The 10,895-nt window shown below is 32.2% G+C and overlaps 1 protein-coding gene across 1 annotated transcript in view; it reads left to right on the top strand.

The window, feature by feature from the left end:
- The first annotated feature begins 6,342 nt into the window (after nt 1-6,342).
- The window catches only part of LOC113227747 (tubulin beta chain-like), a 51,018-nt gene continuing 46,465 nt past the window's right edge, over nt 6,343-10,895 (top strand). The window contains exon 1 of the mRNA XM_026460736.1: nt 6,343-6,513. Coding sequence (XP_026316521.1) covers nt 6,457-6,513 — 57 coding nt within the window. The 5' untranslated portion in view covers nt 6,343-6,456. The remainder of the gene's footprint in view (nt 6,514-10,895) is intronic.

The raw sequence follows: 10,895 nt of genomic DNA, 5'->3' as shown, positions 1-10,895 counted from the left end.
TGTCTACTTTCATTTCGAAACGGAGCGACCGATTGACATGATTTTTATTTTATTTATTCAATAAAACAGGACAGATATATGAATAACACGGAGAGAAATATCGAACCGAGTTAGTTTGAGCAATCTCTTAACTAATATTAGTTGATGTTCACAAGTTGCAGTCGAGAGTCGAGAGCTCAGTCGGTGTCTAAGAGTCTTCCTAGATGAAATTACAAATCTCCCCCTAAGCCTCTACACAACGCCCCCATTTTTTTTCTGGGTCTCTTACCGCCCCCTTTCGGCCTTTAGGCCTGCAGCGCCCACAAGGGGGTGTTATCGCCCACTTTAGGAAAGGCTGATTTACATAGTAACAGATTGGATAGTTTAACTTGTGGTCGAGTGTTCAAGCATCGGATCCTGGTATTTTCTACTTTCAACTTTAAACAATGGATCCCAAAGGATTGACCATGCGTCTTCAATTTCTAGTTTACCATGCGATATATTTTTAAGTATACAGCTGCGATAAAATGGTCCGACTATATTTAAAGTAGTTTTATGCATCAAACAAACATTCAGAACACAATTCTTTAGAAAGAGAACATTTTTTTGCATTTTTTTATAATGGAGAACCATTGCTTTTTTCATACTTGTTACATCTGTACTAACGCCAAAACACTTAACGGCTTTCACTGTTGACTCTGGATAAAGATGTCCCGGGTTCGGTTAGGACTTAGGACCAATTTAGTAAATGAATTTTTCTAAACTAGTTCTAGTCTGTATGCAGTGCCCCAGTGTGGTTGTTGGTGCACTCTTATTATTTCTTTGTCTTTCCATGACCTAAAAAAACATAGTCCCAGTGGGCGCTGAAGGGGCTAAAGCGCTAGGGGGCGCGGTAGGGGCCTAAGAAATACAGTCTAAGAAATATGATAAGAAAGAGTATGGAAATGGGGGCTGATAAGGTAGAGTGGAAGAAAAATACATGTAGCGTGGATTAAGTAAGAAGAAGAGAGGACAAAAGAATGAGCCGTCTTGGTAACGCACGTGCCATTATAGTGCAAACAACTAAAAACACTCTGGAGCCATGTCGTCTTTCCATACATCTTTATCTAACACGTAGTCTTCAATTTGTAATATGATTTTTCGATCAAAATATTTTTAATGTAGTTTTTAAACTTAGGAAATGATAAACTTAATATATGCTCCGGAATCTTATTGTAAAAACGTATACAGTTCCCCATAAAAGAGTTGTTTACCTTGGTTAAACGAAATTGTAGTACCATGAGTTTGGACTTAGCTCTAAAGGTTAATTTTATGGATATCTTCTTTCTTATTGAAATTATGTAGGTATATTGTTACGGGCATATAAAATATTTGAGTAAATGTACTGTGATGCCACAGTCATGATACCAGTCTCCTTATACTTTTCTCTGAGAGAAACCCATATACATATATGTATGTAGTTAAATGCTTTTTACACTTTTTGCTGTATGGTCGGTGCGTGTATCATTTGTAGTTTGGTATACAATTTTTAACTGGAATTTATAAAATAATAGTGTAAAATTGCGGTGAGTGAGGTGCTTTCTTAATTATATATTTAATTAGAAACTACATGATGCGGCGTCTACAACGACGAATATACTTAACTTGTGGTTCTATATTATTATACTCAAGGTGATACCTGAAAACCAGCAAATTGCTAAGGATGTTACCTTTTCTTCAATATCATCAATTTTTTTAAGCCACTATTTTAAGTGATGCTTTACCAACATGATATTCAAATATTTTTTTGTGAAATTGCTCCGGATCGAAGGAATTTTTTCTAAGTATTCGATCGATTTCGGTCTTTGTATTAATAATTATTACAAACTATAGTGGAGTAATTTCACATAAAAATAATTGAATAACATTGAATAAAACACTTAATTACAGTGAATAGCAACATCTCTACCCAGGGCTGGTAGATGTAAAGGTGCCTGACTGGGTGACGAAATACTTTCATAGATTTCTCATAGATGGCGCTACGTCTAAAAAGTCGTTAAAACCAGATAGAAAGATCCGAGAAACAAGCACATAGAAAAATTCGTAAGGTCCGCTGGTTCGTTCTGTGGCTTAGTTGGCATAGCGTCTGGCACGGTTTGCTAGAAGACGTCGGTTCGAATCCGGCCGAATCGAAGGAATTTTTTCCAAGTGTTCGTATGAATAATTAGAAGTTTTTTTATTTAGCGTTGTAGTGTTGAAGAATAAAGTCTTCTTATTTTTAAATGGTTTGGCGTTTCGGTTCTGACGTACGACGTGACTAGAGACAAAAGCTGCGCAGTTAAAATCTTCTCGGGTAAATTCATTAGCTGCACACTGATCTGTGTGATTTTAAAGTGCAATAAGAAATGTTTCATTCATCCAATCATCAAGGCTTTTGTAAATTGTTTCTATTTCTATAAAGTAAGTAAATGACATGCTCTTGTTCGTTTTGGATGTCTCGAGATAATCGCCGGTGTCTGTCGAACACAATGGACGAGCGAACGGTACTAAATGGTACTTCAGTCTTCGCATTGTCCGATTCTCTCACAATTAAGGGTAATTAGGGATTGAAGCAGAGTAAAACGGGGCGATCGAGTTTAAGCATGTTTTGATGGATGCAACCGGTGCTAGAGCGTCTGTGTATTAAGAAAATATTTAAATAATTCGTTTATAAACGAAATTGTCTGCTGTGGCTGTTTGAAAAGTTGTATGTTTCAAATTTAATTTAATGTATTTGCTGTCTGATTGTGTTTTTATTTGAATTTTTTTTTTATAATTGTGGTGTTCTATTTCTATAACAGAATGTCAACTTATCCTCAAAAGCTGAACCATGGACCTTTTTGACATGCTTTTTTTTCTATTATTATTATTACATTTTCCTATTTGTGTTTTTTTTACTATTTATGAACGAATTATTTGATATATTATAATGTACTTCGCATGTCAAATAAACACGATTTTATTTTTGTTTTATAAATCGCACATTAAGAATAACAGTGATACAATGCAAAATTTTTGATTTAGAGTAAAGAGTAACTAAAGTTCTGAAAATTGTGATAACTGCAATTTGTTACCAAACGAAATTTTTGAATGCGGTTTTCAGTTTAAATAATAGGTAACCTACCTGGGTTTAGAAGTATTATACAAATTTTCACCTACCACAATAAAATAATGGTATTTTTGAGAATTTCCTTTAGTAGATATCATTATTCCTCATAATCTTTGTATGTAAATTAACATTTCTTAGCAATATCGTCACAAAGGATTCATAAAAACAAATAATGTCATGAAACCTAATTTTAATAAAGAAAACTTACTCTATAACTTAAATCCACTAACCAACGTAAATCTGGCTCAGCAATCCTGTTCTATTTAGGTCTTAATGCAAAACATGTGCAAATGACACTATCCAAAAAATTACGATACCTTTCACAGAGTTACTAGTAAATTGTTCCAGCACTCAGCGATCTTTGTCACTAGGTACCAAAAAATGTCTGCCTTCCACTAACTAAAACGCGGCTGCAAATGGTCAAATATCCGTTTTAAATAGGAAAAGATACAGAACAAAATTCTCCTTTAAAAACAGTTAAAATTAGTTAACGTGTACGAGTTATCGGAACTTACAAATATCATTAAACAATTTCAGTATTCTAAAACTGGGTTATGGTTTTTTATGATATCTCAAAAAAATATTTTGTCACAAAAACGTCATTACGTTGTGTAGCAAATTATAGCCAAACAACGTACAAGGGGTTTTTGCGTTATAAACTTCGTACTCTCAAACCCAAGATGACAATAAACATAATTAGTTTTTTTAATATAATGATGTTATCATTCTCAGTGTGCGAAATATCCGTCAGGAGGTCAGCTGCACAGGATCCCAAGTCTCCTAATTTTAAATAATCTCAGTTGTGGGTCAGCAGACTGTCAATGGTGGACTGCAAATGTCTAATGTCTAATTCCGTTGTATTAACAGATTTAGACATTAGTTTTATAATTACTATATTTTTTAAATACTATAGTAGAGTATGCGCTTTTGTGTGTCTATTTGTGTGAAGGTGTATTTGTATAATAATAATAATAATAACGTACACACTCAACATAGCCCCGCACTAGGCAAACCCTGTGTCGCGGGTGCCATGGACACACACGTAGACAACCACAAAGTACACCCAAACTCACGAGAGAAATAAATGTAGGCCATACAAATATTTCTCTGGGACCTCTGCTTGGCAGTCCGGCATGGTAACCGTTCGGCCACGGAGGTAGTTATGTGTATATGTGTTTGTGCTCTGTTTATATAACAATTGTTATCTTTTAAAGTGGGGGAGTAATCATCATGAATTAATAAATTTGTTGCGGTTCAAAAAAACGATATCAACGTCTTTAAATTTGTCTTCGTAAATACGCAAAATTCTGTGCAAAACAGAGCATTTCGCGAAGTTTGAACGGGCTGATTTGTATATATGTGCGACTTTATTTACATCATTAACCATCTGGTCACTGAAACTGGCGAGTTAAGGAATTATTTAATATAGCGACTCATCCGAAGAACAGAGTCCGATGTGATTATATAGCGAAAAGAGAATAAATACGTTACGAGAATAATTTCCTTATTCAAACTAAGGCCTATGTAAAGGTGTTTTGAGAATATATATATGCTATTTCATTTCGGAAATTTAAAATCAAACAACAGTCGATCTGATATCCACAGCGAAGAAGAACGAACGAAATGTACTATGTCCCGAGAACAACTAATCTTGCACATAGATCTTTGTTCTACGGATGAGTCGATAGATGTATTTTTAGTATAGATCTAATGGTTCTTTACAGGTTTTGTGCATATTTTACATAGACATAAACAAGCCAAGTCCGCGTCGATTCCCTTACACGTCAACTCTGGTTCATTATTTTGTTTGCTAGTAATTAGTACAAGGATCAAAGGAGAATCTTCATCTTATCGTACCAATGCAATGGTATAACATTGTAATGCTTCCGACTGTTGTGAAAGAATTTGCAAAGGATAATAATGATCAATTAATGTAAACATTCACAGCTTTTTAACCGACTTCAAAAAAAGGAGGTTCTGAATTCGACTGTGTTTTTTTTGTATATATGTTACGCGATGACTCTGGCATATTTTGTGAATCGATTTTGATGATTCTTTTTTGTTGAAAAGAGGGTAGGTTTTTAATTTAAATTTGAAGAATATATTCCATCTCTAAGGGTGGCAAACTAGAGGATGAACCCGGTTTCGCGTACTTTCCGGTAACAGATTTCAACAAAACCTGGCAAACAGATGTAACTGCACGAAATTTAAAGGTCGGTTTTTAAAAAATTTAATAATTGTTATAAAATAGTTAATGTAAGCCTACATAATAAAAATCTTCAATAACAAAATGTTGTCAGAATGTCTAAATCAAATCTCCTAATTGCAAGAAACAAAAAAGCCACAAACTAGCACTTTTTATTTTTACTATTTATTAAAACAATAAAATTGATTTTTTATTTCAATATTTGTATTCCATTGCCACCATAAAGACATTTTTATAATAACTTAACACTATGCTAAACGTAAAACGCGTTAGCTGGAAATAATTGCAAATAAAATAGAATAGCAGCTGCTTCAACCATTGAACGAACATGCTGGAAGTTGTCGTTGATTCACCAGTGTTGCCTGCGTGACGGAATAATATTCCCCATTTTGTATGACGTAGAAAAGATAAAACTACTTTATGTTAACGTAACGGACGCATAAAATAAGAATCTCATTAAAGACAGTTAATTTTTATTTTGCATATTTTAGAAGGTATGTAGTAAACTCTTTGTATTGTTATATAGAACAACCCTTTAAATTATCTTTAAACTTATCTAAACTGTCATTAAAACTGTACTTAACTGTACTGTTTAAAATGGATTCAGTAGCATATTCGTAACATCATCATGAGAAATGTGAACTGAAAAAAAAACAATAACGAAAAAATAACTTCTATCTTAAATTCGTTTATTTGATCAGTATATTCATATGTCTAAGGTATATTTTAGAAGTATAAATAATATAGGATAACACATAAATAACTTAAATTAAATATTTAGAACTAAGTCTAGATTAAATTGATGAAATTGGACAGTATTATCCCATACTAGAATTGATATTTTATATCAATGTTCGTGTTGTTGATAATAAATAAAAATGGGGGCGTTAAAAAATCGTCAACCTCATAATATAACATTAGTCATATTTATTTGATTTCGCGTAGGCCATTATTTACGAAATAACTCCCCAAATTTGGGTAAAATCCCCACACCAAATACTCGCACCCCGAGCGACATATCGCTCATCCGTCAGCTTTTATTTCACTTCCCTCGGCCAGTCGACACGAGTGGTTGCGCGGGACGCAACGCGAGACAGTCGAGAAACATTTTAATTAGTTTATAAGATAAGTAAATTAACACAAAATGAGGGAAATAGTGCATCTTCAGGCTGGCCAGTGCGGGAACCAGATTGGAGCCAAAGTGAGTTCTTTTTATTTATTTAAAAAAGTAACAGTTGACAGTTCGAAAATTCAAATTCGGTACGTTCAAAATTATTATTTTCTATTTAATTTCTTAACATTGTTATTAGATTAGCAAATTCTTTAGATTTAAGTTTTAGGTCTACCCGTTCTAATTGAGAGAATAAGACGTTGACTGTTGTTTGTTAATCGGAAATTTCTTTTTTTTATACCTACATACAGATTTAAATTAAAAAAACGAATTGAAATTTTTAATAATTTGCTTTATTATGTGATTTAAAAAAAAAGAATAAAATCGAAATAATAGCGGTCATGTTTAAATTCGTCGTTCGATGCGTATTTTTTACATTTTTTGCTGATGCCGTTATTGTGTTTTGTCTTCGAAGAGAATCATAATCATTTGCTGATGGGACTGAATTCAAAAATATAACATATTGAAGGTTTTTTATTCACTCATTATTGACATAATGCTGTCTTACCTATTTGGTATGCGGACTGTAATAAATAATTGCTGAATAATGAAATAGACATTACACTAAGTATAGTTACCTCTCTATTACATCTATGAATCTATCTGAAGTAATTGAAACATTAAGCTAAATAAATACATGTATAAGTAGGTACATAAAATAAATCTATGAGTACTTATTTTTCTTAAGTAGGTGCCTATTTATATTAAATTGAATATCATTTATTAAACCTTTCTTTGAATGTTGCCAAAGTAAATGACTATGCTAGTTATTAGGTTAAGGAAAAAATTACATTTAGGAAAAAATCGTATTTTTCAGAAAAATATTTTTCTCAATATTTTTCCACATTCAACAATTGATAGCTATTAAAAGTTGAAGATACTGGATGAAAACTATGTAGCCATTATAAACATTTTTTTTAACCTATGTTCCTTTTTTTAGCTGTTGTCCAATCATTTTAAACCTCGTTTAACTCGTAAGTTGCTTTTATCTATACAATATTATTTTGTACTCCATGTTTAATAAAACTTTAAAGTATATATTTTAGCGTAGAACATAATATGTGCCTTCAAATTTTTCCAATTTTTCGAAATTTTCTCCTGAAAAATTTCTAATTTGAAATTTTTCGGAAAGTTACCCATTAGTAGATACAGCCAGTAAAGTAATTTTATAAATTTGGATAGCAGTTGAATAGAAAAGAAAAAAACAAACAAAATAACTGTCTTTATCGAGTTCTTAGGTTTACCTTACGATTAATTTTTTTTTCGGTGCGCTTTGTTGATTTTTTATTAATAATTTTGGCTTGGAGGGCTTTGTTGAAACTCACGGAGAACCAGACTAATTCTTTTTTTTAAATAGTTAATCGTAGATCTATTATACAGCCGAGTCTTGCGTCCAAGCAGTGCTAAGTGCATCTAACGGGCTGTGTCGATCGTTCGCTTTTTACGCTTTTTTACTGGAGCAAAGCAAATGATATGCTTTCTAACAGTCTCTTGTCTCTAACCGGCAATTATACTTTTGAATTAGACTAGGTTTTGAGAATTTATTGTCCAGAAATCTTATTATCCTCTAATGATGTGTAACTATCTATTTACTTACTTTTATTTTGAAAATTTTTATTATATGTTAACAAGAATGAAGGACAAATATTTTTTTTTATACTTATTGAGCCAAGATAAAAACGGCAAAATACTAGTTGAACTCACCCTAGATTCTACACTTTTTGTGCCACAAAACGTAACTTAACGTAAACGTAAACATTTATTAAAATTTTTCTTAGTATTCAAAAATTCTGATATTTTTTTAATAAAAACGTGGAAATGTTTAGAATTTTTTCATATTTTCTGCTTATATACTTCGAAAACAATAGTTTTGCATATTTTTCTTAGTAAACTACAAAGCTAAGACACAGAAATGAGAAGAAAAAATTGTAAAGGTTTTTTACCTCGACTTAGTCACTCTACGATCAGATTTCGGCGCTAAAAATGAAATGTTACCAATATTATTTGGCCTAGGAAAGGTGAGATTTTACAGTAGTATTGGTTTCTAGGAAATGTGATATACCGACGTTCACGAAACTCTTATAAAAACAGTTAGTTTTTATCGTTCAGATCATTGACTTACAATTATATTCAGATAGGCATCGTTAAAAACGGACAAGTACATCTCGTACTTGTGAAATAGAATCTATGTTATTAATACTTAATAATAATAACTAGTATATTTGTTTTAAACATGATATAACAGAAGATGTTACAAGAGACAGTGCCAGTACAAACATGTTTCGCATATATTAAATAACATACAAATATCTAGTTATACGAATATAACGTCAATTAGACTACCTCAACACAATAATAAAAGATGTCACAAGCATGTCAAGTTACCTCTTCTATTCTTCTAACTCTATCTACAATATTAGTCGAGTCGAGGATGTGGGTTATATTTTTCTGTATCTAATGGAGCAAATAAACATGTTTGATGTTACTCCACTTATGCCATTCTTCTATGAGGGGTGCATTAATTTAGTCAAAAATAATAAATCTTTAAGATTAAATCTTACATCTTATTTCCTGTCAAATATTTCGATTAGGTCATAAAAAATATTTTTATTTAACTACTTGTACAGGTCTAACAACTTAGAGCTTTTTCAAGTTAGAGCTGAATTATAATAATAATAATTATATTTATTTAGACAACTTCCTTTTTTCAAGGTCCAATGGTCTAACACATATAAAAATAACTTCATTTCCACTACGCTAGTTGTAATAATAGTAAGTATAAGAAGCAACACCTTCCTTCCTTGTCATACAAATGCATTTTGGTAACATTCGAGATATGGGCATCTAATTTTTATTTGAAAAAATTAAACTGATTTTGCTTATCAATAAAACTTAAACTAAATAAGATGTAAAAAATCATCATTATGACGGTACCCGAATCACATGAAACATTCAATTATATATTATAATAATACACTGCACACGTATAAATAATAATAAAGAACTGTAAAATATTTAAAAAATATTAAATAAAAACTATGATTAAAATAACAATAATAAATAAAAATTGTTTAAACTCGCTGATGGGTGAAGCTACATCCAACAAAACATATTGATTAATAGGTCTTTTATTTGATTTATGATTTCTAATTATAATAAAAGACTTTGATTAATTCAACCAATTGATCAATTCAATCAACAAACGTTCTGAAGAAGTAACATACTTCGCTGGAATTGAAATGTAATGTTTGTCAGATATGTCAATTCAAATGTTTCTAATTATTTTTCTTAATTCTCATTCTTATAAAGAGGCGAATGGTGGCATACACTATACAGCCAAGTCATTTGTGATAAAGGGACTGCCATGGAAAAAAAAATTGTATTGTGGTTCGCTGCATGATATGAGGTGTCGTAAGTAGGAATTATTCGAAACGACACGATACTTGTGAAAAAGTACTAATATCTGAAAAATATCGAGTGCAAAAGTGTCGGTATCGGAAGGAAATGTCTCTACTTACAGGTGGTGACTTTATTGGAGTAGGTACTCTGTTTTGTATTAGGGTTTTTTACGCTTTAATTTATGTTTCTTTTTCTATTTGCTTACCAGACAAAGTCAAAAGTTAATGAGGTTGTTAATTTGACTGTTTCACTTCAGAGGCAATGATTGACGTATCGGGGATTTATTTTTCTCATAACATTGAAAAGAAAGGCCTAATTTCAAAAAGCCGTAAAACAAAAGTTGCTAGATGAAAGGACGGGGTGTCATTTTTGTTTTTCTTTATAGTCTGACATTATTAAGTAGAGTCAAGTTTCGTGTGGATATGGCTCCGTCGTTTTAGATTCCGCCCACGTCAGGGTTGGAAGACTCAATGCTATGTTGAGACAAATAGACGGTTTTTGAAAGATTTTTGCGTAGATTCTGGTTTCAGTTCTATGTTATTAAGTTTTAGAAATGTATACAAAGTAAGTGGCGGATGGGCATTGGCTACGAAATGTCTGACATTTAAGTAAACAATATAATCTGAGCTATAATTATTAAACACCCACAAAGAAATATTCCTTCGACCCGTTCAGGATTCGAATCTGCGACCACGGGATTCCGTCCCCATTGCTCTACCAACTTTAAATTTTAAAAAGATGTATTTTATATTGATAAATAAATAAACATTAGACAACATCATAAGTTGCTCTGATTCCAAAGTAAGTAGTAGCGAAAGCACTTATGCTATGGAAATCGGAAACAACAACACGGTAAAACAAACATAGGTCTATAGCACGGGCAAACTATATTTTCTCGGGTCTGGCCCGAGAAAATATAGTTTGTTTTTCTACATTGACCCGGCCGGAGATCGAATCCGGGATCTCGGAGATTGACACACTATGAAAACCGATGTGCAAGCCACACAACCACA

This window comes from Hyposmocoma kahamanoa, unplaced genomic scaffold, assembly GCF_003589595.1.
Source record: "Hyposmocoma kahamanoa isolate Upper Pololo Valley unplaced genomic scaffold, ASM358959v1 215, whole genome shotgun sequence".
In the NCBI taxonomy this organism is placed as follows: Eukaryota; Metazoa; Arthropoda; class Insecta; order Lepidoptera; family Cosmopterigidae; genus Hyposmocoma; species Hyposmocoma kahamanoa.
Note: the sequence above shows the minus strand (reverse complement) of the source record. Positions and strands in the feature narration are given on the sequence as shown.